Below are 27,677 nucleotides of genomic sequence, written 5' to 3'. Positions count from 1 at the left end.
CTCGTGGTTATGCATCATTTTGTCCTTTCTTCACCACACTTCTTAAGTCTCAAGGCAAGTGTTTCTTCTCAGAAGCTGAGCAAATGAGAGAACCGAGATGGGGGCAGGGGGAAGGGGAAAAGAGTTGACCCCCCTCCAATACAGCCTATGCATTTACATGTTAAAACACTGTCAACACAAGTATCATTCTGAAACAGCTACAACTCTCTGAACGGGATGGGTTGACTAAAGGTGTCCCCAACCAGCCGTGTCCGACTCTAGGGTGTGGTGCTCATCTCCATTTCTAAGCCGAAGAGCCAGCGCTGTCCGAAGACGCTTCCGTGGTCATGTGGCCGGCATGACTGAACACCGAGGTGCACGGAACGCTGTTACCTTTCCGGCCGAGGCGGTACCTATTTACCTACTTGCAATTTCTTGCTTTCGATCTGCTAGGTTGGCAGAAGCTGGGACTGAAGATGGGAGCTCACTCCGTCACGCGGCACTCGGGTCTTGAACTGCTGTCCTGCTGACCTTCTGGTCTGCAGTTCAGTGTCTTAACCACTAAGCCACCGCGGCCCATGGTTTGACTAGGGATGTGCAAATCAACAAAACTCAAGCTTGTTGAAATGAAATTCATGTCTCTATTAGATTGTGAGCTTTGGTCTCCCCCTGCCCCCCCATTTGTGCATATTTTCATATGCACATCAATTGTGTGCATTTTTGAACTGTGTGTATTTTTTGTGCATTGACTAAAGCATGTTTGTACGCATTTTTCAACCGCATGCCTGTTTCTGCGCATTTTTCAACTGTGCAAATTTTGAACACCTATTTTGCTGTGGAAATAGCATTGCAAAGTCAGAAATCTGTGGACTTCAGGTTGTGTTCAGGTCTGCATTTGGTTCTGGGATGTGCGGACTGAATAAATTCTAGTCCAAACCTGAAGTGAATTTCTCACTCATCCCTAGTTTGGACATATAACCTAGTTACTGCCAGCAGCTCGTTAAAGCAGAAGGTTCTGGAAAGAACAGTCATAGTAACAGATTGGCCTTGAAACCAGCTGGCAGAACCAAACTCCCATGACTGCTTATCAAAGCACACTGGAATTAGTGATGTCACAGTAACATTTGTAATTTGCCAGCTGAGTGGTATATAAATCGAATAAATGAATGCATAAATAACTGCATCATAATATGAATTTGTCTAGCTTGTAATGCTTGGTTAGCAATAAATTGAGTGTTATTTAGCCTTCAAATTCTTATCCAGCTCAGATCATAAGCCAAGGCACTTTAACTGCTGCTATGGCAATGTCCCATGTCTCATGACCTTGGGAAATGCAGTTCTCCCAAGGCACCTGAGTCCTTATGTATGCTAAGCACATGGGAAGTTGAGAGGTCCCAGAGCTCCTTTCTTGGGGTGAGGGGGTGCAGATCGTGCAGTATATGATTTGTTTGGGGAAATAGCTCAATCTGCCATGCCTAGTACTGAATTGAGCCTAGAGGAATGTGCCCAGTTGCAGACAGGAAGAGTGTTGCAAATGTTCGATTACAAAAATAGTGCTTCCTGGGAAGGACCCAATTTAGAAGGGTTGAATCCAGGACAGACAGCACCATGAAAGAACCTGGCACTTTAGGAGTTGTGCCAAGTAGGAGCATTATTGAAGGGGGTGGGGTCATTTCATCCTGAGAGGTGTCAGGCAGAAATTTGGTCTGTGTGCCACACAGAATGGCAAAGGAAAGAATGATAGGACAGTAAGGAAGCTTCTCTCCAATAGGTCAGAGTGGGTCATGTGACACTCTTTGACCCCTATGGAAGCTTCCAGGGCACACTTTCTCAGTGGTCTAAGCATCAAGGGGACTCTTGTCCCAGGAAAGAGTAGAAGAGGCATCCCAGAAGAGGCATTCCCTTCACTATGATACAGGATGCCTCTTGTAATATAGGCAAAAGAGGGTTTCTCCTCTGTGTGACAGGGAATGATGACTGCCTGTTCTAGGTTGGTACGTGCTGCTTTCCATTTTTGCAAGTACTCATATTAAAAATAAGTCACGTTAAAAACAAAAAGAAACCCCAGACACTTGCCCCCTGCTGCTCAATTTTTTAGAGGCACCTTTCAATCAAAATGTTTTAATGGATTAAAGATTTCAGCCATTCACAGAACTGATACTTGCCCTTTGGTAAAGATAAACAGGGACCGTATGTGCTAAACCACATCTAACGCCGACATTCTGCAACCTGCATCTGTTTGGCAAATATCTTTTTGCTGTTTGCATCACATGTCCCACTAGTCATGGGGGGGAGTTATACTAGTAGGGATGTGCAAACCCACCCCTGGACCTGTGCTCGAGCTCAGCGAGTTGCCCGCACTCACCCCGGGCCCATCTGGCAAGCACCCGCTATTTTACCGCCTTTTCTTTTTTTTTAACCAAAAAAAGGGAGCTTAAAAAATGCACACATTTAAATATGCAGAGTTTCTTTTAGCTCCCTTTTTTTTTGTAAACCCCCCCCCCAAGTCAGCAAAATGGCTGGTGCTCACTGGATGGGGCCCGGTGAGTGCAGGAAACATCTGGGAGGGTGCCTGCGATGGGGCGCTGCCTCCTCTTCCTCCTGCCTGGTTGGCTGCCAAGGATAGGCGCAACCAAGTCTGAGCCAGGCCTGTTAGTGCCCTGGAGTTCAGTGAGCATAGGCTGAAGGGCCGGCATGAGGGATTTTGCCAGCTTATCATAGAATCATAGAATCATAGAATCATAGAATAGCAGGGTTGGAAGGAGCCTATAAGACCATCAAGTCCAACCCCCTGCTCAGTGCAGGAATCCAAGACAAAGCGTCCCTGACAGATGGCTGTCCAGCTTCCTCTTGAATGCCTCCAGTGTGGGAAAGCCCACCACCTCCCCAGGTAATTGGTTCCATTGTCGTATTGCTCTAACAGTCAGAACATTTTTGCTGATGTTCAGCCGGAATCTGGCTTCCTGCAACTTGGGCCCATGATTCCGTGTCCTGCACTCTGGGGTGATCGAGAAGAGATCCTGGCCTTCCTCTCTGTGACAACCTTTCAAGTACTTGAAGAGTGCTATCCTGTCTCCCCTCGGTCTTCTCTTCTCAAGGCTAAGCATGCCCAGTTCTTTCAGTCTCTCCTCATAGAGCTTCGTTTCCGGTCCCCTGATCATCCTTGTTGCCCTCCTCTGAACCCTCTCCAGTTTGTCTGCATCCTTCTTCAAGTGTGGTGCCCAGAACTGGACACAGTACTCCAGATGAGGCCTAACCAGTACTGAGTAGAGGGGAACTAGTACTTCCCGGGATTTGGAAGCTATGCTTCTATTAATGCCACCCAAAATAGCATTTGCCTTTTTTGCAGCCACATCTAGGGATGCGTAGGGATGGCGGAGAATTTCTCCCCGAAACTTCGGGGGGCCAAGCGCCAACGTGTTCGGCCCCCCGAACAAGTTTCGGGGAGAAATTCTCCGCACCCCCCCGCACCCCGCACCCCCCCAGGACAGGACTTATCTTTGCCGAATGTCCCTCCCGGCGGCGGGTCCGGCCGGCGGTTCGGCGGGTGTTCGTGTGGGGCGGGAGCAAACCCACCAATTCCAATTTTATTGGAATGCCGCCGCCGCCATTCCAATAAAAGAAAAAAAAATGCCCCCGTGATAGGCTACGTGACGATTAACGTAGCCTATCACGGCTAGATCTGCAAAGTCAGCCGTGATAGGCTACGTAAATCGTCACGTAGCCTATCATGGGTGACTTAAAAAAAAAAAAAAAAAGCGCGTACGGATAATGGCGGCCCCCATAGGGAGCCGCCATTCCCATTCCTTATTTGGTCACTGTAGTCTACGTAAATCTTTACGTAGACTACAGCGACCAAATAAGGAACGCGAATGGCGGCTCCCTATGGGGGCCGCCATTAGCATACGTGCTTTTTTTTTTTTTTAAAGTCACCCGTGATAGGCTACGTGATGATTAACGTAGCCTATCACGGCTGACTTTGCAGATCTAGCCGTGATAGGCTACGTTAATCGTCACGTAGCCTATCACGGGGGCGTTTTTTTTTTTTTTTTTTAAACCTTTGGAGTTCGCGGCCGGGCGAGGCGGGAAGCCTCCCCCCCGGCCTGAATTTTGGCCGGGGCGAGGCGGGAAGCCTCCCCCCCCGGCCTGAACTTCGCGGGGGGAGCAGCGAAGCGCCTCCCCCCCATCGCAAACAAGCTTCAATGACAGGAAAGTGACTTTCGTCCACCCCTAGGGATGCGTGGATTCCCTACCTGTCGTTTCGCAGGAGCATCTGCCCGCAGAGGGAAGCAAACCATCCCTCCCGCCAGAATCTGTCCAGGCTGGCTCCACTCCGAGTTGATCCTGCGGAGCCAGCCGACAGCTCTGCATTGCTGGCGAATTTCATCAATACAGGAGGCTGGCAGCCATTGCCGTGCCATATCTCTGTATAAGTAAGTCTCCGGATGCAAATGGCATAGTGGGAGCCATTTACGGCCATAAAGCTGGTAGATTAGCCTAAATGCAGCCATTTACAGCTGCATTTAGGCTAATCTACCAGCTCTATGGCTGCAAATGGCGCCCACTATGCCATTTGCATCCGGAGACTTACTTATACAGAGATACAGCATGGCAATGGCTGCCGGCCATATTGACTTTTGCCAGTGATGCGGAGCATGTGGCCAGCTCTGCAGGATCGATGTCGAGAGGGATCTGACCCAGACGGATTCTGCAGGGAGGTGGAGGTGAGTGCTCCATTCCACCATGGACTCAGAGGGGCTGGATTCTTTAAAATCCGGCCTCATTGGGGTCCGTGGCAGAATTATCCGCCATCCCTAGTCACATCACATGGTTGGCTCATATTCAGCTTGTGATCGACGACAATTCCAAGATCCTTCTTGCTTGTATTGTTGTTGAGCCACGTATACCCCATCTTGTAACTGTACATTTGGTTTCTTTTTCCTAGGTGCAGAACTTGGCATTTATCCCTATTAAATGTCATTCTGTTGTTTTCTGCCCAGTGCTCCGGTCAATCAAGATCACTTTGAATTTGATTTCTGTCTTCCAGAGTATTAGCTATCCCACCCAATTTTGTGTCATCTGCAGATTTTATCAGCATTCCCTGCACCTCCTCCTCCAAGTCCTTAATACAAATGTTGAAGAGCACTGGGCCCAGGACTGAGCCCTGCGGTACCCCACTCGTTACCTCTCCCCAGCTTGAGAAGATCCCATTGATAAGCACGCTTTGAGTCCGATTCTGTAGCCAACTGTGGATCACCTGACTAAGTTGGGTGCTTGCAACATCCCTATATACTAGTGACTTTCTAGTCTTCATAGCCACAAGGTCTAGACGCGTATTTGTTTTTAAACGGAGGTGGAAACTCTGAGCAAGCTGAATTCATCGAGTCTCAAGGAGACGCACGGAGCTGTCCATTCAACAGGGAAAAAGAGGTTTGAGGTTCTATTGATGTAAGTAGATTTCATCGGGGGGGGGGTGCATGTGTGTGTAGGTGAGGTGGGAGGCACTTGACTGCCAAGCTATTGTTTTTCCCACAAATGTAACTATGCTTGACATTACCTCTCGGAGCTCTGGCTTCCTTTTCAAGGACATCTATGCTCTTTTTCTTTGGCAGGCTTCCACATGATTATTTTATTGTATGTTGCTTCTTCACCCTTTGCTTGTATTGCAAACTCTCCACTGCAAATCCCATTAATGGGAGGGATATATGTAGTGGATGGATTGAGTCTGTAAGCTGCTCATGACAACGCATGTTTTCTCTGTCTTGGGAACATTGGATGGTTTGTCCCGACCCTCCTACCCCCTTGATAGCCAGGTGTGGGATGCCGAAAGTCTTTCAGTCCTGTGAAAGGGCTTGTGCAGGGGAGCATAAAGGAGGAAAGAAGGAAGGAGGAAGAAGAAGAAGAAAAAGTAGGGCTGGGCAACTGCTGTGGCCCGAAGCCCGAACTCCGATCTGAAGTGGGGTGCTTTGTGCTGCTTTGGGGGTGCGGTGGAGGGGGCATGAAGTGGCACAAAGCAGGTGGGTTTGCTATGAAGTGCTTCAGTGCACTTCAGAGCAATCTGGAAGCCCAGCCACACTACGGCTGCTGCCCAGCCCCATCACCTGTAATAAGCCTTGGGAGGTTACATGGGAATGGCCAGTGGCGACAGGTGGGAGCAGCACTCTGATGAGCGTGGGGTGGCTTTGAGCTACCTGTGCCATTTTGCCAGATGCCCAAGGGTGATGCTACATTGGGCTTGCTCTGGGAACATCATAGGGAATTTACAAATTCTGCCCCCATGTTCATTGAAAAATGAGTGCTGGATAGGGATGGGAGAAAGCACGATTTCAAATTTGTCAGAGTTCTCCATTTTCCGCCTTGATGCTCATCTCGCCTCATTCTCAGTTAAGGATGTCAGAGAAATCCATTGGGGGTGGTGGGGGTGGAGTTCAATGGGTTTTCCTAGGTTCAGCCCCCCGGACTTTGTTCTGGTTCCCACTGCAGTCCCTGACTTGGTCTGGAGCAAGTCAGGACAGTACACAAATTTTCTGGACATTTTGTGCATGGGGGGGGGGGCAGATTCTGCAATTTGGGTGAATTTCTGAGCAATTTGTGCATATTTCTAAGCAATTTGAGCAAATCCGGCTATAATTTGTGCAAATTACTTAGAAATGTGTGGAAATTGCTCAGAAATTTGTGCAATATGCAAAACCCACAAAACATTTTATTTATTTATTTATTTATTTATTTATTTATTTACTTATTTATTTATATACCACCCAATAGCCAAAGCTCTCTGGACGGTTCTCAAAAAAACTTCCCAGAGTTTGAGGATAAGCCCACAGCACGGTTTGCAAATGCAAATCAACTCATTCATGCTGCATAACTTTGTTGAGTCAAAAAAAGAATAGAATTTCCCAGCAACAGACATCCCTATTCTCGGTCCCAAATGTAGAATAGAATCATAGAATCATAGAATAGTATGTGATACACTCACATCATAGAATGTGAGTGTCTTCTCTTTTTCTTTTATCTTGAACAGGAAAAGTGCACATTTTCAAACACGAAAAATTGCACTTTTCCAAGCGCACATCCCACATGTGCACTCCCCCCCCCCAGTGGGGTGAAGCATGGAAATACAGGGGGTGCTGGGGGGGTTGCACATTTTCAGAAGCACACACTTCTGCAAGTGTGCACTATTGCACACAAATACCAGCACGGGAAACTGCAAAAATGTCCTGAGAACTACACTTTTGCTCATGTTCACATTCAGTGGTGAATGGGAGATCTTAGCATGATTTGCAAACAGGAACACTATTCTTTCCATGTCTATTGGTGGAGTAGTGGGTGCAGAAGGCAGGCAGGCAGGACGGACTGCATTTGTTATGCACAAGGCAGGGGGAAGAAAGCATAAAATCTCATGGTAGAAAGGAAGGTGGGGTACAGTCCAGGAACTTAGGAAGGAAGGAAGATCTCAATCTTCGTTTTTTTGGTTTTTTTTACTGTAGTTAATGAAGTATCTGCATCACACAAACTCCCCCCAACCCCAACAATCTGGAATTGAATTTGTGACCATCCGCAGGGGTGGAGTGGGGAGATTTTGAAACCTTTGCACATAAGTTGTAAACCCATGTCCCCATGAACTGTACTATAAATAAACATTGCACCGCTTCAGTACATTACAAGGCACCATGTGCCCTTTTAGATAGTGAAAAAGAAAAAGAAAATGAAGGAGTTTCAAGGTTTCTGTCTACCCGCACTTTCTTAATGCACCATAAAAACACAAGGAGGGCCTTGCTGGATCAAAACCAACTCCCATCTAGTCAGCATCCTGCTTCTCACAGTGGTCATTTAAAGATGATCCTGGAATCTGACAGTCAGCTTTTACCCAGTGTGTTGCCGCCCACCCTTTCCCTTCTTGACCCAGGAGCTTTGCTATGTAATGGTTCGATCTGAATCAAAGCCCTTTTCATGCATTATGTTGCATTGTTCTCCCAGACTAAAGGCAAGTCAGATGCAGGGAAAGACAACCTGGTGCCCTCCAAATGTTTTGGACTACAAGTCTCCATTAGCCCCAGTTCAGTGATTATGGGAGTTGCAGTCCAACACATCTGGAGGGAACCAGGTTGCCTGTCTCTGGCCTGGTGTACCAAGGTACAGAGTGCACTCACCTGCTCCTTGAACTCGCCATTATCCTTTGACACATCACGGTTGTGGTTGAATGCTTCCCGCCATTGCCTACCTCCTGTGTCACGTCCCACTGTCGTGGGTCACTCGCCTTTGCACTGAGGATATTTACACCTTTCTTCACCTTTGCCCTGTTGGAAGGAGAACTGTTATAACAACAACAACAACAACAACAACAACACAACAACAACAACAATTCTTAGTGGCATAATTCTGCCCACCCTCCACCTTCACACATAAGTGCCCTGCTGGATCAGACCACAGAATGAAGAATATCTCTTCTAAGATGCTCAGAAGAGGCATTCCCTTCTGTGTGATATGAGAAGGACATGCCTCTCCTAAGAAGGTCAGGAGAAACTTTCTCCACTGTGTGATAGGGAAAGAGGAGCTGTACAAATAAATGAATACACAGCAGCGAGAAAATGGCAATTCTGATTGGCACTGCCATCACCACTTGGAACATAAGAAGAGCCCTGCTGGTTCAAATGAAAGATCTGCCCAGTCTAACATCTTGTTTCCCAACATGGGCAATCAGGTGAAGCCCACAAGCTGGCTAGGAAGAGATAAAGGAATGAAACTGTTCAGTGACTTTGTGGTTGTTCTTACTTATCACATAGTTGCTTTCCATTTCAGTGTGGGTTTCAAAAAGTCATAGAAGGTACAGTAGGTCAGCCCAGGAAACTGAAAGCAAGCAGGGAGGGGAGAAGAAACCTAGTTACTTTGTGAACCAAAAACTTAGTAAAAATCTACTGTCCTTCTGATTGGCTAAGAGGATAGTAGGGGAAGTAGGAACCATGAGTATAAGTGAACCCTGCAGGTGTTCTGTTCTGTTCTGTTCAAGTGCTAGACATTAGAAGAAGAAACCATGACAGAGAGTGTCGCAGAGGACCCAGCCTCCAGGAATGAAAGAAAGGTGAAAGCAAGAAGGCTGGAACATGCACTGCCATAGGAGGCACTGAAGGAATTGCTTTATTGCTCAAGTAGGGAAACAGTTTAGACAGTGTTTAAATGGATGCTTTTTTATCATGTTATTTTCATGGTCTAATTGCTCTGATGGTTAAAAAATCTGTTCTCCCTCACCCCATCTCAAATATCATTACAAAAACTGTTTAATTGCACCTTTTCAAAATGTTTAGTCAACATTAAATGTGTTGGTGGTTTAAACATGGTCTGATGCCTTGATTTTCACCCCACACCTCTTTGCCTTTTCACTCTACTCAGTACAGAGAGGAGGCTGTGTCAGTAAGGAAATCCATAGGTGCAGGGGGAGGGGGGAACCAAAGTTACAAAGGATAAAAGGGCTGTTTCAGTGGAGGCAGGCAGGAAAAAAAAAGAAAAAAAGATGGCCACTTTGTGGCAGCAGCAAGGGAAGGACTCAGTTAGTTTGTGTCCCCACCCCCACCCCATCCTTTTCCTGGTGTAGACTACAGCATGTGCCATGAGGGGAAGAAAGAACCCTGTCTCCCCACTGACATCCCCCCACCCCCCAAGCAATCAATATTCAGTGGCACACTAACTCAGTACTAGATATAAGTAAACAATTTGTGGCTTCCATTGGATTAGCTTGGGAATAAGTTGAACCATTCCCCCAAAGAATCGGGAAACATGCTATCCCTTTTCCAAGCCAAATTGGGTGCCCTCCAGTTGAGGATCATGGGAGTCGTAGTCTGACACATCTGAAGGGAACCCAGGTATGGAAGACTGGCCTAGATGAATCCTTTTTTCTGATCCAGCAGGGCTTTCCTTTCCGTTATTAGATGTGTTGGAGAATTTAGAGGGAGAGGGACAGAGAGAGAGTAGAGAAAGAAACGCAGGTGACATGGACTGCTGAAAAGCCTAGTGATGAAGAACGCCCTTTAAACTGTTCTTTTTGATGCAGATACCGAGATATTTTGCACTCTGGCTGCCCGTGCACTGCCTGGAAACATCCGTTGTCAGTTGCATTGGGTCCATGACAGCTCACGTTTGATTGTGGGCTACAATTCCCTCCGCAGTCAGAGATAGCTCTTCCCAGCATGACGCACAGTGGGGACACAGACACTGGGTTTTGTTATTTATTGGGGACGACATTTTCTCTGGACAAGGTTAGTGGCATAATCCAGGACTGGAGGACCAGAAATGTAAAGGAAAGGGGCTCTTCATCGCCATAGCTGGGACACACACCCAGCTCTGGCGATGAAGCCATTTTGTTAATTAACCCCCATATCGAACATTAGGAAAAGCTGCCTCTCTCTTTACACAGCATTACGTAATGGCCATTTAAAGGCAGAGAGAGTCCAGGAGTGAAGTAACTTACCCACAGTAAAGGAAATCAATGCTATGATGGCACTTAGTAGTAGAATGGGTGGCTGGGATGCCCCAAAGACTAACCTTCTAAATAAATATGTGGAAGTTTATTTTTATTTATTTATTTATTCATTCATTCATTCATTCATTCATTTATTTATTTATTTCTATACCGCCCAATAGCCAAAGCTCTCTAATCTGTTAGAAGTCTAATCTGTTCCACTCCCTGCACCCAGTTTCTCTTTCTCTCCCTTTCAGTTTTATATAACAAGGTCAGGAAGTGAAAGAGGTTCATGTCCCTGTGTTTTTAACAAGGTTCCCTGGATCAGGAGACAAATCACAAAAGGACTCTTCATTGATGCTAACATGGTTTGGGCAGTCATCATCAAATGGCCATTGCCAGTGAGCAGCAATAAAAATAAATGATTATTATGTGCATTTCTTGATTTCATTGTTATTCTGGCCTTTCCTTGAGGTGCTCAGGGCTGTGCACATAGTTAAGAACATAAGAACGTAAGGAGAGCCTTGGTGGATCAGACCAAGGGTCCATCTAGTCCAGCATTCTGTTCACACAGTGGCCAACCAGCTGCCCATGGGAAACCCACAAGCAGGACCTGAGTGCAACAGCACCCTCCTGCCCATGTTCCCCAGCAACTGGGGTATATAGGCATACTGCCTCTGGTACTGGAGGTAGCACATAGCATCAGGACTAGTAGCCATTAATAGCTTTCTATCCTCCCCCAAAATCCCCTCCCCAAACTAATTGAAGGAGGATAACTTTCCAGGAGATCTGGGCTGGACAACTTAAGAACATGAAAAGAACCTTGCTGGATCAGAGCAAGGGTCCATGTCCATCTAGTCCAGCATTCTGTTCACACAATGGACAACCAGCTGTCCAACGGGAACCCCACAAGCAGGGCATGACAGCAACAGCACCATACCACCCATGTTCCCCAGCAACTGGTGTACACTAGTTCACTTCCCCTGCTCTGCATTTTTTCACCACATCAACTCGGCAAGGTAGGTCAGGCCGAAAGGGAATGCACAGAGAAGGGGCATTCCCATTTCTAGTTCCACCAGCTCCCCAAAGTGTGAACTTTGCCATAGCCTTTCATAACACATGCCATTTGGAAATTACTGCCATGGAAGTTCAAGCACAGGGGTGTCAAACCTCTGGCCCGTCAGCCAAATCTGGCCCACCTGGGGTCCCAATCTAGCCTTCCGGGCTTACGGTGATATTTTTGGAAGGCTGGCTCCAAACCTTTTGTCTTTGGCCCCACCCACCACTGGAATGCAGCCCCCGAGAACTTCTCCAAAACTGAATTCGTCCCTTTGGCTGAAGGAGGTTCTGCACCCTTGCTCAAGAGGATCCTTCTGCGGGGATTTGCAGTAGGGATGGACGAAAGGGACTTACCTCATCCCGCAGCTTGCTTCGCGGTGGGGGGGAGGCGCTTCGGTTTTCCCCTGAAGTTCAGGCGAGGGGGGGGAGGTGCCCCGCCTCGCCCGGCCGAAATTCAGGCCAGGTAGGAGCGCCCTGTCTACCCGGCCGCGAAAAAAAAGTAAAACACACACGCACACACACACACACACCCCCGTGATAGGCTACATAACAATTTACGTAGCCTATAACGGCTAGATTTCCAGAGTCAGCCGTGATAGGCTACGTAAATCGTCACGTAGCCTATCACGGGTGACTTTGAAAAAAAAAAAAGCGCGTACGCAAATGGCAGCTCCCATGGGGACCGCCATTTGCGTTCCTTATTTTGGCACGTCTAGTCTACGTAAAGATTTACGTAGACTACGGCGAAAATAAGGGCAACGCAAATAGCGTTCCATTATTTTCGCCGTAGTCTACGTAAATCTTTACGTAGACTAGACGTGCCAAAACAAGGAACGCAAATGGTGGCGCCCCATGGGTGCCGCCATTTGCGTACGCTTTTTTTTTTCAAAGTCACCCGTGATAGGCTACGTGATGATTTACGTAGCCTATCACAGCTGACTTTGGAAATCTAGCCATCATAGGCTACGTAAATCGTTACGTAGCCTATCACGGGTATGTGTTTTTTTTTTACTTTACTTTTTTTTTTTGTAATGGTGGCGGTGGCAGCCGGTCGGGATACCGGCCGCCGCCGCCCCCGCCAAACCGCCGCCGAACCGCCGCCGGGACCCGCCGCCGAGAGGGACATTCGCCGAAGGTAAGTCCCATCCCGGGGGGGGCGGGGGGCCGGCGGAGAATTTCCCCAACACTTTCAGGGGGCCGAATGCGTCGGCACTCGGCCTCCCGAAGATTCGTGGAGAAATTCTCCGCCAACCCTAATTTGCAGATCTCTGCAAAAACCTCACAGTCTCTTTGGTGCCTTGGCTAGAAATATGCACAATTAAAATGTTCCTATCAGGCACCGATTCAAAACACACAGACACCTTGTCATTGTGTCTGCATTCGTGACTCTTGACACCTTGTCAGATTCATAAACAGAACATGGTATTTTGCCCATAACAGTGACAGATGGGCATGGACAGTAAGTGCAGGTCAGGTTAAATCCACAATTAAATTCACATGGCAAAATTAAATACACAGCACTCCGAGAGAGAGAGAGAGAGAGAGAGAGAGAGAGAGAGAGAGATTTGGGGGGAAAATCCTTCCACAGTACACATATCCTGCTTATTAAGAGTTGTTAGTGTAAAAATACACCTGTGTCATCAGCAAGGGCAACAGATTTTTTAGAAACAAGTTTCTGTATCAAGCAGTGGAGGCGGGTGGCTCCGATTTCAGTGTAGCTCGTGAATCCATTCCGGGTTTCAGTCAGAACCAGACAGAACTCTAAAGGAGCTATCCAAGGCATGGAACCTATTTTGGGGAATGGGGTTCAGCACCTTGGATAGCTCCTTTAGAGTTTTGGCTGGTCCTGACTGAAACCCGGAATGGATTCACAGCCCCACCGAAATTGGAGCCACCCATCTCCACTGGTATTGAGAAAAGTGGTTTCCCCGGCAAGGGACATCCCTATTTTGAACTTGGGAAGAAAGAGAAAAGGAACGGGATAGGTGAATGGGGAGAAGTTTGTCAAATGTATTGTGTGTGTCATCCATATACACTGGACATTTTGGAGCAGGGATGGGGGAAACTGTGACCCTACAGATGTTGCACTCTAAATACCATCATCATTCACCACTGTCCATGCAGGCTGGGGCTAATGGGAGGAGGAGTCCAAGAACATATGGAAGGTTACAGGTTCTTCCCCCCATTTTAGAATCTCAGGAACTTAGAAGATAGGTCCCTGCTTGGAGGATCTTACAGTCGGAATTTCAACATTGAGGGAGAATTGGGAGGCATGGGGATTGACAACTTCCCATGCACCCTTGCAGGAATGGCCCAGCTTTGCCAATAGGACTACCACATTTCCACATTTGTATTACTTCTGCACTCTGCCTAACAAGAGACCCACCGTGTACTGAATAGCACTAAAGACAGATCCAAGGGACTGCTGGATTTTCTCCTCCAAAGATAAATGCTTCTCCCCGCTCCCTTTATCCTTGTGGTCTACAACTGGTTTTGCACCCAGCACAATCTAACTTAATTATATCTATGGAACACCTCCTCCACTGCATCCTGCAATGGACAAGTTTAGAGTCTCATCCAGCAGGGTCATTCTGCTAGTGCACAGACATGGGACTCACAGGGGGTACCTCTGTCTGATCCTGATTTGGGGGGATCCTCCACCCCCCGCCTCCTGTGTCACAGCTCACTCCATTCAGGAGGGTTCCTTATCCTCTGCCTGGCATTTTCAGGAGTCTCTGTGGGCTCCCAGGGGAAGGAGAAAGGCAGGGAAATGCACTTCTGTGAACTCCCTTCTGCTGGCATGACATTGGATGGAACCCTCAGGCATTTTTACCACATTCAGGGACATCCAGGGAAGTACTAGTTCCCCTCTACTCAGCACTGGTTAGGCCTCATCTGGAGTACTGTGTCCAGTTCTGGGCACCACATTTTAAGAAGGATGCAGACAAGCTGGATTGGGTTCAGAGGAGGGCAACAAAGATGATCAGGGGACTGGAAACAAAGCCCTATGGAGAGATTGCAAGAACTGGGCATGTTTAGCCTTGAGAAGAGAAGACTGAGTGGAGATGGGATAGCACTCTTCAAGTCCTTGCAAGGTTGTCACAGAGAGGAAGGCCAGGATCTCTTCTCCATCATCCCAGAGTGGAGGACACGGAATAATGGGCTCAAGTGACAGGAAGCCAGATTCCGGCTGAACATCAGGAAAAACTTCCTGACTGTATATGACAATGGAACCAGTTACCTAGGGAGGTGGTGGGCTCTCCCACACTGTAGGCATTCAAGATGAGGCTGGACAGCCATCTGTCAGGGATGCTCTGACTTGGATTGAGCAGGGGGTTGGACTCGATGGTCTTATAGGCCCCTTCCAACCCTACTATTCTATGTTTCTATGATCTCTCTCTCTCTCCCTCCCTCCCTCCCTCCCTCCCTCCCCCTGCCCCTCTGTCAATAAGCCCCCTCACAAACGTTTTAACACACTTGAAAGTCTGATCACTTATTCAGTACATTTTTATTGGTTCCAATAAAGGCATTACCATACTGTTCCTTTTGGGAGAAAGGGAGCTACAGGGATCAGACAGTATTCGTGAGCGGAAAGGCATTATTGTTACTACTATGACCACCTTTAGCTTCCCTTCCCTTTTGGTTCCTCTAGTCATCCACGCCCAGCACTTATCCTGTGAGATCTTTAAGGATAGTGATGTGACTTTAAATTAGTTTAAGCCACTATGAGCCTGGGAAAGTGGGGGGGGGGTATAAATATGATATAGTTAGATGGAATTAATCATGGGAGAGCATTCATTTGTACCGCAAGACTTTATTCTAGAAAAAACCAAATGCTCCTTGTGTTGAACAACAATTTCACACTTCAGATTATTAAACACTGCCCCCTTTTGGCTGCTTTCTGTTAGTGCCTCAATTTATTTTAACACCCCCCCCCCGCAACTTTGGTAAGAACACTTGCTATATAGTATTTATTTATTTATTTATTTATTTATTTATTTATTTATTTATTTATTTCATTTATATCCCGCCTTTTTTCCTCCAAGGAACTCTTCAAGTTCCAATCCCGGCTTCAGTGGAGCAATTAATATTCACATCTTGCCTCTGAAAGGTCCTATGGTGGGGGGTGGGGGGATTTGACCAGAGCTGGGTAATATGCATCTCAGTTGTGCTGTGAACATCTTCATCGTCATCATCACAGTACCAAAAATCACTCCCCTTTTCAGTGATTTTTCAGCACTCCTTGCAAAAGCACTCTCCCTCACTTGCCTTCGCTGACCACACAGCCAAAGCTGTATTGCAGCAGCATCCTGCTCATTTGGGAAGATCACCAAATATGACCAATCCAGGAAGGAGAAAACTGCAGAAGCTAAGGGCAACAATAGGATAATGTTCACATGATCTACCTATTTTACAGGGATGGAGGGTAACTACAATCATAGAATAGTAGGGTTGGAAGGGGCCTACAAGGCCATCGAGTCCAACCCCCTACTACCTACTTGAGTCCAACTGCCCTACCAGAATTGCTAGTTTGCACCTGAAAATTGGTACTGGAGAATAGCTGGTGCAGCTGTACCATTTCTCCTGCTGACCTGTCTTGAACAAAAGCCATAGCTTGGTGGCAGAGCCCCCCGCTTGGCATGCAGAAGGTCCCAGGTTCAATCCCCAGCATCTCCAGGTCGGGCTGGCAAAAAGCCCCATCTGAAAACCTGGAAAGTTCCTGCCGGTCAGTGCAGACTTTACCAGTGTGGAATGAATCAAGTGGACGAACCAAGTAACAAGAGGATCAAGGGCAAAGAATGAACCCAACCAGAAGAGTCGCAGCCCATTACTCAGGAAGCTCCCTAGAACTGAACCTGGGGGCATCCACATTCAAGGGCTGTGCTCTACCACTGAGGTTCAATTCTTGGCACCTCCAGGTAGGGCCACCAGCCTCAGAGAGCTGCTGCCAGTCAATGTAGATGAAGTCAAGCTGGATGGACAAATGGTCTGGCTGGTATAAGGCAGCTCCTTCTCGTCCAAAATGTTGCACTTCTTTTTCTGCTGCCAGCACCAAGAGAAAACTATCAGCCCTGCCAAGAGAAGGCCCATCTGTTTCTGCTGCCATTTAAGTGACCCTTGTAGTAAATCAGGATGATCCAAGCCAGTTTGAAGAACATTATCTATCCATCATCTATCTGTCTATAGTCCCTATCATCTATCTATCTATCTATCTATCTATCTATCTATCTATCTATCTATCTATCATCTATCTACCATCATCTCTATATCCACCATCTCTATCGTCTATCTATCATCAATCATCTCATCTATCTATCTATCTATCTATCTATCTATCTATTTATCTATCTATCATATCTATTATCTTTCTTTCTTTCATCTATATCTATCACCTATCTACCATCTTCTCTATATCCACCATCTCTATCGTCTATCTATCATCTATCATCTCTTCTATCTATCTATCTGTCTGTCTGTCTATCTATCTATCTATCTATCATCTATCTATCTATCTATCTATCTATCTATCATCTATCATCTATCTACCATCTTCTCTATATCCACCATCTCTATCGTCTATCTATCATCTATCATCTCATCTCTCTCTCTCTCTCTCTCTCTCTCTCTCTCTCTCATCTTTCTTTCTTTTATCTATATCTATCATCTATCTGTCATCTATCATCTCTTATGCACCTCTATGCATAGAGATGCATAGATCTCTATGTACAGAGATCTATGCATATTTATCTGTTCTATCATCATCATCATCAACATCATCATCATAATCTATCTCTATTTCTCTGTCTGTCTGTCTGTCTGTCTTCAAAATAAAATACCCGGAGAAATTGTGTAAGGTAACTCATTTTATTAAAATATAATTTCAAGTTGTTGTTGTTGTTCTTAATGAAATAATTTCAGTCTAGTTCAGGTGTGTGTGTAGGGGTAGTTAAGCCTTTGATCTATGTGTTAGGATGATGACATAGTGGCTGCTGGGAATCCTGTGTCATTAACATGTTGTTGACGGTCAATCATATTAATTTTTGTAGGAATACATTTTTATTTAACATTTTTCTTTCGGGGTAAACAGCAAAATAAAGACAAAACTTCAGGAAGACGGGAAGGAAGGGGGGCAGAAAACAAAAAATAGGATGGAGAGGTCACATTTGAAAGAGCAGGGAGGGCTCATGCTTATCTAGAACATGGAATGGACAGCTGCATCCAGCTCTCTGCACATCAGCACCTTGGCACTTCTGGTGTATGTGTCTATATAGGCTGTCCAAATATCCAGTATAGGTTGAGCAGTGCCTGTCATAGGACAGGTACCCCAGATCTGAGACTAAGCCGATACAGTAACAGCTGACCTGTAGAGTCTAAAACTGGGAGCTGCAACAACATTTTGTAGAGTGGACTGCTCCTGTTCAGGATGCCAGCCAGTCAGGCACGCTGTCTTCCAGGATACTCCATTCCAGTGTTGGAATGGAGTATCCACCACTGGATTCCAGTGTTGGAACCTCCCCTGCCATCCAAACAGATATGAAGCATTACGTGTCCATCAGACATTTCAATCCTCATTGGGCTGATTTATTGTTTGTTCCCCCCTTTTAAGCCCCCCAATATTTCTTTTGTACTTCTGTAAATGGTAGAATTCCCTTGAGTATGCTAATGACTCCCTATTGGTTCCCAGTGGCCCCATTTTGGCCACTGAGCTGTTGGCACTTAGCACCCAAGTTCACTATTAGAGAGATCAAGTGGATCATAGATAGGATCAGGGGAAAAAAAAAATCACAATAGCCAATTGTCTTGGTATGATTAATCAGAAGTGCCTGATAGTTGCTCCTTTGTGCTCTGAAATCTGCATTAGACTCAACCCAGTTCTGGAAAATCATTTGCATTTCTGTAGAAGTCCATTTTTGTTGAATGATATTCCCATAGTATGGGGCTAAGATGGTCCCCAAAGTTGGCTTTTATGAACCCTATGGTGGTCCAAGTGGCTAGGTTCCCTGAAGGATTGCCTCCTCCCATATACACCTTCCCAGACCTAAGATCATCTTCAGCAGTCCTTCTCCGGGTGCCCCTGCCAAAGGCAGTGAGGTGGGTTGCTACTAAGAAGAGAGCCTTTTCTGTTGTGGCACCCCAGTTGTGGAATGAACTTCAGTTCCCAGAGAGTCTCCCCTTCTGCCTACATTGCACTCTTTTCAGTACCAGGTGAAGACCTTCTTATTTCCCCAGGCATTTTAGGGTTCCCCCCCTTTTCTTTTCAGATTCCGTATTAAATCTGGTACTGCATTTTACATCTTTGCACTGCTGCTAGGTTCTCTTTGGTTATTATTTTTATATTATACTGTAGTTTTAAACTTTTGAACTTTTATATTGCATTTTATCATATTTTATTTTATAGTTTTAATTGTTGTGAACTGCCCAGAGAGCTTCAGCTATTGGGTGGTATAGAAATGTAATAAATGAATAAAATAGTTCTGCAGCAGTTAAGAACAGCAACATCTTCTCTCAGTATACCAGCTGACTGAAAATTTGTCTGCACTGTCTAATTTTGGATGGAGAAGAATTTAACAGATGCTGTTTTCCCTATCATGAAAAGATGACAGTGGAAGAATATGTACCCATTGAAATTCCTGCCAGCCTTGCATTTCTCAAAGTCCCAGGTGTTCTACATGGGGCTGCCTTTGAAGACTGTTCTGAAAGTTCAGCTTACTCAGCATATGGCAGCCTGAATCCCAAAGAGGTGGAACCATATAAAATAGCCATCCACAATCCCGTACCCTCTATTGCCGATGGGGCCAGTCTGAGTGGGCAGCAAATATTCGAACATATTGGATTAGATCCAGATTTACTCATGCTTAAGGACAGTCCCACTGAAATCAGTGAGTCTCAAGTGAGACTGACTCAGCCTTCTCCAACCAGGCACCTTCCAAATGGACTGCAAGCTCCATCATCCACAGCCATGATGATGGGAGCTGTAGTCCAGCACACCTGGGGTGATTAGGATTGCAGTCCAAACATATCAGGTTGGAGAAGGCTGATAACATAACACCTTGAAGATGTCTATCCTGGTGTCCAAGCTTTTTTCAAGTGGGGTAGGGATACTTGAAATAAACAAATCAATTGGAAGTACGCAGTGCTATCCTAAGCATTTTTACTTGGAGGTAAGCTCCATGGGTTTACTTTCTAGTAAGTAAGTATGCTTAGGACAGCATCTAAAATTCCCCAGCCTCTACTTCCCTTCTAGTAATATGGGTGTCAAGGATAGAGACAGACCTACCTTGCAAGGTTGTTTTAAGGATTACAAGAAAAAAGTGGGGGACATGGCATACTTTGCATGCTTGGAAGAACAATACACACCATGCTACTGCTATGCTAGTAATCATTATTATTACATGGGGCTACTAACTCAACCTTAGCCCAGGCTTGAACAACATGTGTCCTACCAAGCTGAAAGTAGTCCACCAGCCACCATATTTTATAGTCTACCAAGTGGTTGAAAGTTGTCATGTTTCTTCAATCCTAGATACATGGCAAAACCAGAGGGTCTGGGAAGGTTGAAGGATCTGAGTATGTTTAACCTGGAGACGAGAAGACACAGGAGGAACACAGGGGGCCTTCTTGGCATACTGGAAAGGGTGCCATGTAGAAGAAGATAATGTCTTGCTCTCTGCTGCTGCAGAGAGCAGGACTAGATCTAATGCACTTCAGTTACAGGAGGGTAGATCTGGGTTGAACATTACAAGCAATGTCTTGATGGTAAGAGCAGTTTGACAACTGAGGGGTGCTCTCTTTCTCTGGAGGTAGGGTGGCCACTTACCCCACCCCCCAAGAAATGCATCACCAAAAAGAAAAAAAAAGAGAGAGGACAAAAGAGGGCATCAATTTGCATGTGCTAATGTGTGTGTGCTAATATGCACATTTTGAAATAACTATAATTTAAATAGATTCCTTAACTACAAATCTGTGATTCTTACTAAACAACTGGAGCAGTCAGTTGCAAGACATTTCAGCTCACCTGCACATAGTCTCTCAGATGTATTGCTTCCAGTTGCTTCCAACTGAACAAAGGACACATGCTTGACAGAAAGGAAAATTTCTGGATCTACAGACTCAGAACTCTCAGTCCATATGGCCTTAATCTGGATGACAATTCATAAGATGTATACCAGTCATGCCTCTGCATTTTTTTGTTTAGTCCTAAAGAATTGTCATCTCCCAGCATTCTGAACTGCCACCCCTGGTATCCATTTAACATCACAGCTACTGAGGAGGGCAGAAGCCGAAACATTTAGCACTAAATATCTTTTGAAATGGCTGTTTGTCAGTCTGTCTTCCTTATAACTGAAATGGAAATGCAATACATCTCACGCAAGAGGAGCAGACCGACCAGGTGACCAGTGTTCCTGCTCAGTGTCAGGGTGGACACTGTGAGCCCATAGAATCCCAGAGTAGTTCTGATTCTGAGGAAGAGCAGTCGCTCCTGGGAGAGGAGCATGCTCCTCTTTCCAGGAGGGACTGCTCTTCCTCAGAATCAGAACTACTCTGGGATTCTATGGGCTCAGTGTCCACCCTGACACTCAGTCTGCTCTCCAGGTGCTAAACGTTGATGGGCAACTTCAAGCCCCCTGATTCTCTCCCTTCGGATGGTTCTTTATCTTTAAACCAGACTGGGCAGCTCTTCAAAGAAAGGACACCTTCAAATAGAGGACTTGGCTCTGGCAGTCCTTCCAATAGGTGACTTCTACTTCTATAAAGTGGGACACCTGGCCATCTTGACTGGAGGTCTTCAAGCAGAGACTGGACAGCCATCTGTTGGGGATGTTCTAGCTCTGAATTCCCTGCGTCCAGGAGTGGGGTGGTGGTGGACTACATTGCTTACACACACCCCTTCAATTAGAGATGGGTGAACTCACTGGAGCTTGCTTCGCTCGCCACTCACTGGACCCTGCTGGCTGCCCACCCCTGTTTGGTGCACGGGTGCCCAGTGAGTGGCGTGCGGTGACCCTTCACCACGAAAGCTGCCATTTTACTTAAAAATGGCAGCTCTGCTATTTACAGAAGTTGCCCTTTGGGTACAATGGTGTCAGGATTCCCCTTTTGCCCTGCTGAGAACTCCGAACGCCAAATCAAAACACAGACAAGAGGCTTTTATTCCATTGCTTTAATCCATTTACTCTAATGAGGTTGTTGTTGTTCAGTCATTCACAGATGCAAATTGCTAGTGACTCCCAGACTACAAAGGAAGAGCCTTCAAGGAGTTCAAAGGGAAGCTACGAAAGTTAGCCACCCTTTGGGAAAAGGTGGCAAACTATCCTAACTTAAGGGGCGAGAGGGGAAGCGCTCCTTCTCTCCCCTCTAGATGCAGCTGTTGACGCCGAGCCAATCGGGCAGATCACCTAGGCTCAGCCCCTGCCAACTCCCTCTCCTCTCTGCGTCTGCGCCTTGCGTCTAAGAGTTCAGGTTCGCCTCCCGCCGCTACCCGCTGTCCATTATCTATCACAGGGATGTGAGAAGGGGCCCCCTCTCCGTCCAGCTGTGCCTCTGAAGCCTGGGAAAGTTCCTCCTCTGCTTTTTGCAGCTCTTCCTCAGAATTTGAATTGCTCTGCCATTCTATGTGCTCAGAGGCAACCCTGACAAATGGCAGCCATAAGTAGCCCCATTTACGAAAAAAGCCTTAAGTTTTGTGTAAATGGGGCTATTTATGGCCGCCATTTTATGCCAGTGAAAATTTACATAAATAGCAAAGCTGCCATATTTATGCAAGATGGCTCCTCGCAGACAAGCAGAAATCCCACACTTCCCCGACTTGGGATGCACCGAGTCGGGCGAGCACAGGGTTCTGTGGACTGACACCCAGGAGGCCAAAGCTGGTGAGAATCGCTGAGGTACCAGCCCCAGCCAGACTCTGGCAACATCCTTACCTCCAGTACGACGTTTCTATGCAGCTACTGCTGCGCTCCTATATATAGTTGTGTAGGCCCGACATAGCCTTACGAAACAGCCTGAGGTTTGCTGACCTCAAGTGTCAGATTTTAATTTTAATTTTAAATTCCTCCCCCAGAAAAGCTGTCATTGTTTAATCACACCAAGTCAATTTGCTTGCTGCTAGACAATATATATCTTTTTAAAGCCAGCCTCTGAACCCAGTATTCCTGTGAATTTTTAAAAAAAGAACCAAAAAGGACAAAACAAACCCAAAACAAACCCCAACCAGAAATCAACTTTCTTCAAGCAATTAACAGTATCTTGATAAGTGGGATCATAGTGTGGCCCTGCGGTGTAGCTAGACAGCGTTCAGAGCTATTTTAACTCTGTCAGATTGAAAGTGGAAACTGCTAGCTGATCAAAGCGTACTCTCAAGTGCAAGAGTATTGTGTCATGTACACGAAAAAGCACACCCATCAATCTGACGGGGTGGCATAAAGATGCAGCCCTGATCATTACTTACCCCGGCGCCCTCCAGATGTGTTGAACTACAATCCCCAGCATCCCCAGCCAGCATGTTGGGAGTTGTAGTCCAACACATCTGGAAGGCGCCCGGTTGGGAAATACTGGGGTTGCAAGTTAGTTCCTATAGCCTTGAACCCGAGCCAGCTTGGGGTGACTGCATGGATATCCTGCATGTGAGATTGTTTCCATTGCCTGGGGCTCTGTGGCCTAGTTTGCTTCAAACCCCTGCACTTAGTTCAGCTGGGACCCCTGCCAAGCAGCGATCCTGTCAAAGGGGTTGCCCCAAGAGCAGGGACTCTGCCTCCCTCTAGCTGGAGAAGGTGGAGAGGGAGACATTTTTCTCCCTCTGTCATAATACTAGAACCCAGTGGGGTCATCTCATGAAGCTGATTGGTGGGAGATTCAGGACAGATAAACACAGCACATAGTTAAATTATGTAATTCGCTACCACAGGACATAATGATGGCCACTAATTGGGATGGCTTTAAAAGGGGGCTGGACAAATTCCTGGAGGAGACAGCTATCAATGGCTATTGGTCCAGATGGCTCTATGCTACCCCCAGTATAAGAGGCAGTGTGCCAGGGTACACAAGGTGCTGGGGAACATGGGCAAGAGGGTGCTGTTGCACTCATGTTCTGCTTGTGTTTCTCCCGTTGACCGACGGTTGGCCATTGTGTGAACAGAATGCTGGACTAGATGGACCCTTGGTCTGATCGATCAGGGCTCTTCTTATGTTATTAGGTGCAACTATCCCTAACCCTGAACCTGTGTCAGCCCCAGCCCCTGACCATAGAGATCCTACTGTTGGGAACCATCTCCATTACTGCCTGGGGCCCTCGCCATGACTCCTCATGAATTGTGAACTAGGGATGTATGAGAATCACTTACATTTCAGGGATTATGCTGATGGTGCGGGGGGAGGCGTTCCGTCCCTCCCACCGGAATCCTCACCGGGGGGGGGAGGCGCTCCGTTCCTCCCCCCCCCCCGGAATCCTGGCCGCCCGGCTGTGCTCCGCAGTGATTCTGCGGAGCCGCCGGCCGGCTCCACCAGCAGCCGGACATCCGGCCGCTGGCTAGCAGGGACGCAAATGGACATCTGGCCGCTGGCTAGCAGGGACGCAAAATGTTTACGTAGCCTATCATGGCTGAGTAAAACAACAACAACAACAACGCGCGTATGCAAATGGCGGCACCCATGGCCGCCGCCATTTGCGTTCCTTATTTTGGCACGTCTTAGTCTACGTAAACTTTTACGTAGACTAAGACGGCGAAAATAAGGGGAACGCAAATAGCGTAGACGCTACGCTTATTTTTGCCGTCTTAGTCTATGTAAATGTTTACGTAGATTAAGACATGCCAAAATAAGGAACGCAAATGGTGGCGGCCGTGGGCGCCGCCATTTGCGTACGCACATTTATTGTTTTTTTTAAAGTCAGCCGTGATAGGCTACATAAAGATTTACGTAGCCTATCACGGTGTTTTTTTTTTAAATCTAGCTGTGATAGGCTACGTAAATCTTTACGTAGCCTATCACGTTTGTTTGTTTTTTTAACTGGAAATAGTGGCGGCGGCAGCCGGTTGGAAGACTGCCCGCCGCCGAACTGCCGCCGGAGCCGCCGCCTCCAGGAAGATCCTCCCCAGGTAAGTCTCGTCCCGGGGTGGGGGGGCAGACTGTTCCGCCACCGATTTCGGGGGGCCGAATGCTCTAGCATTCGGCCTCCCCGAGATCCGTGGCGGAATTCTCTGACATCGCTATTGTGAACCAAAGCCTGTTTTTGAATCTTGTATTGTGAACCTGGATCTCTAAATGCTTTGGACTTCTAATGTAGTTCTAAGAATTAAGTAATTGACTATGTCTATGTAAGTCTTTCTGGAATGCTCCTTAACTTAAGTCTTGGGCCATTAGCTTTCGAGTTAACTGCTTTGTAATTTCTAAAATTAAGTGTCAGGACTTCTGAACTATGTCACCCAATTCACTTTTGAATAAAGGTAAGTCACTGAATCTATGTCTCTGTCACCCTGTCTTATAGTGAGGAAGCTAGGTAGACCCTGACAAGTGAGACCGAAGTGGCTACCAAGGACAGCACTCTTTGGGAGGCAGTGTTTTTGCAGAAGGAGAAGTGGATGGGAAAAGACAGCCCCTTCTCACAGAAGGTGTGTGTGTGTGAGTGTTTTCAGTTGCCTAGAGACAGGAGAGCATGATGGTAGACCTAATTAGAAAGGGCCAAGGGTCAGATGTCCCAGCTACTTGCTCAAGGTGCCACCAGGATATATCATGTTCCATCCAATTATGAGCCTACAGGACACTAAGAAAGGCCTGGTGGGAACCACTATTTACCCCAGCTACTTGCTCAAGTCAAGTTGCCACCAGTTGGAGTCACCCAGCAGCAGGTAACAGGCCCCAGGTAGCTGGTCTTGTGTACAATTCCCAGATACCCGAAGTATGGTCAGACTCAGGCACTTCAGCACCAAGGAGAGCTCCCAGAGGATGACAGATGTTGCTACAACAGATGCCAAAGCTCAAGTAACTCCAAGCAGGACATGGTACTGTCTGAGTACCACCCTGGAAGTAGGGATGTACGAAAGTCACTTACCTGGTCTCGCAGCTTGCTTTGCGGTGGGGGGGGGCGTTTCGCTTCTCCCCCCGAAGTTCAGGCTGGGGGGGGGAGGCTTCCTGCCTCGCCCGGCTGAAATTCAGGCCGGGGGGGAGGCTTCCCGCCTTGCCCGGCCGAAATTCAGGCCGGGGAGAAGCGCCCCGTCTCCCCGGCCGCGAACTTCAAAAGAAAAAAAAAAAAAAGCCCCGTGATAGGCTACGTAATGATTTACGTAGCCTATCACGGCTAGATCGGCAAAGTCAGCCGTGATAGGCTACGTTAATCGTCATGTAGCCTATCACGGGTGGCTTAAAAAAAAAAAAGCGCGTACGCAAATGGCGGCCCCCATAGGGAGCCGCCATTCGTGTTCCTTATTTGGTCCCTGTAGTCTACGTAAAGATTTACGTAGACTACGGCGAAAATAAGGGCAACGCTATTTACATATTAGTGTTGCCCTTATTTTCGCCGTAGTCTACGTAAATCTTTACGTAGACTACAGGGACCAAATAAGGAACGCGAATGGCGGCTCCCTATGGGGGCCACCATTAGCGTACGCGTTTTTTTTTTTTTTAAGTCACCCGTGATAGGCTACGTGACGATTAACGTAGCCTATCATGGCTGACCTTGCAAATCTAGCCATGATAGGCTACGTTAATCGTTACGTAGCCTATCACAGGGGCGTTTTTTGTTTTTTTTTTACTTTTCTTGTAATGGCGGCGGCGGCAGCTGGTCGAAAGACCAGCTGCCGCCCCCGCCCCTGACGAAGACCTGCCGAACCACCGCCGGGACCTGCCACCGGGAGCGACATTCGTAAAAGGTAAGTCCCATCCTGGGGCGGGGGGGGGGGAGAATTTCTCCCCAAACCTTCGGAGGACCGAATGCGTTGGCACTCGGCCCCCCGAAGTTTCGGGGAGAAATTCTCCCCCATCCCTAAGGCTGGAAGTGAAGCTGCAAGGGATTTAAAGGGGAGGGGAATTTGGCACAGAACATTATCTATGGTTCTCTTCAGAAGACTCAGATTATGCTCTGTGCCACCTCCCTTGAAGATCCTCATATCAACTTTTGTACAAAGCTTTTCCCCACATAAACCCCAGGACCTGCTATTGCTCTTCTGTCTGAACAGCAAGCCTTCCCATCATCACTTAGGCCAATTCAGGAAGCATTGCCCTCCCTCTGCATTGACTTTCTTTGCCCTCAGTAATGACAGCGCATGGCCGAATGCGATTGCATATATAGTGTCATGAATGATGTCTTCGCATTCATGACATGATCTCCAATTAGATGGGAACACCAATGTGGCTGATCCAGGAAGTATTGCTCTCACTCTCAATTAGCTTAGCAGTTTGCTTTCAGCATCATCATCAACTTGGCCTGAAAAATGTTCCCTGTCCCTGTCATCAAACTGGGCATGCATTAACTCGTTTGAGCTCAAATCTTCTTTGGATGAGATCTGTTGCCTTCCCTCACCACAAGCCCCCCTTCCTGCCATTCCCTTCCTTCCCCCATCCAAACTTGCTTGCCAGAAGCAGTAGGGATGCATATCATGGACTGTGCACATTTTCTGTACACTTGCCTTTAAATATATATATATATATATATATATATATATATATATACATACACTAGTGGTCCTCAAGCTTAGGCCTCCAGCTGTGGTTACAGGACAACTTCCATCATCTCAGAGCATTGGCCGTGATGTCTGGGGATGATGGGATTTGTAATTCAACAACAGGCAGGGACCTAAAGTTGAGGGATACTGTATTATCATTTTCTACATTGCCTGTTGGTCCTTGTCTTCCATAGAGCATCATCTCTCAGCTCCCTGACTTCCCCCTTCACCCCCTGAAGTAATTTTGATTCTTCCAACATCAGCTCTGCTTCCTTACCTTCTCCCCCCCCCCAGTGCCATCACATGTGGCAGGATCTCAGCATACATGAGCTTCAGGATCCACAGGCTGTTGCTGCAGTGAGAGACTCGAGTCTTGGAAAAATGCCGGAAAAACCTACACGGCATCTGGGATAGAGATGGACACATTCCAGTGCACAGAGCTATGTCGATGCTCTAGGGGAGATGTGAACACGATGTGCAGGGACTGGAGTGGAAACGAAGCCCGAGATTTGGCTATCAGAAGAAGTTAT

At 47.0% G+C, this 27,677-nt stretch overlaps 1 protein-coding gene across 1 annotated transcript in view; it reads right to left on the bottom strand.

Annotated features, from left to right (window-relative positions):
- The window catches only part of TMEM132C (transmembrane protein 132C), a 291,113-nt gene that overhangs the window by 122,272 nt on the left and 141,164 nt on the right, over positions 1-27,677 (bottom strand). Inside the window, exon 4 of the mRNA XM_084820472.1 lies at positions 8,130-8,276. Coding sequence (XP_084676598.1) covers positions 8,130-8,276 — 147 coding nt within the window. The remainder of the gene's footprint in view (positions 1-8,129; positions 8,277-27,677) is intronic.

The sequence above is a fragment of the Heloderma suspectum genome, chromosome 13 (assembly GCF_057233095.1).
Source record: "Heloderma suspectum isolate Gila_16-S chromosome 13, 16-S_ref, whole genome shotgun sequence".
Taxonomy (NCBI): domain Eukaryota; kingdom Metazoa; phylum Chordata; class Lepidosauria; order Squamata; family Helodermatidae; genus Heloderma; species Heloderma suspectum.
Note: the sequence above shows the minus strand (reverse complement) of the source record. Positions and strands in the feature narration are given on the sequence as shown.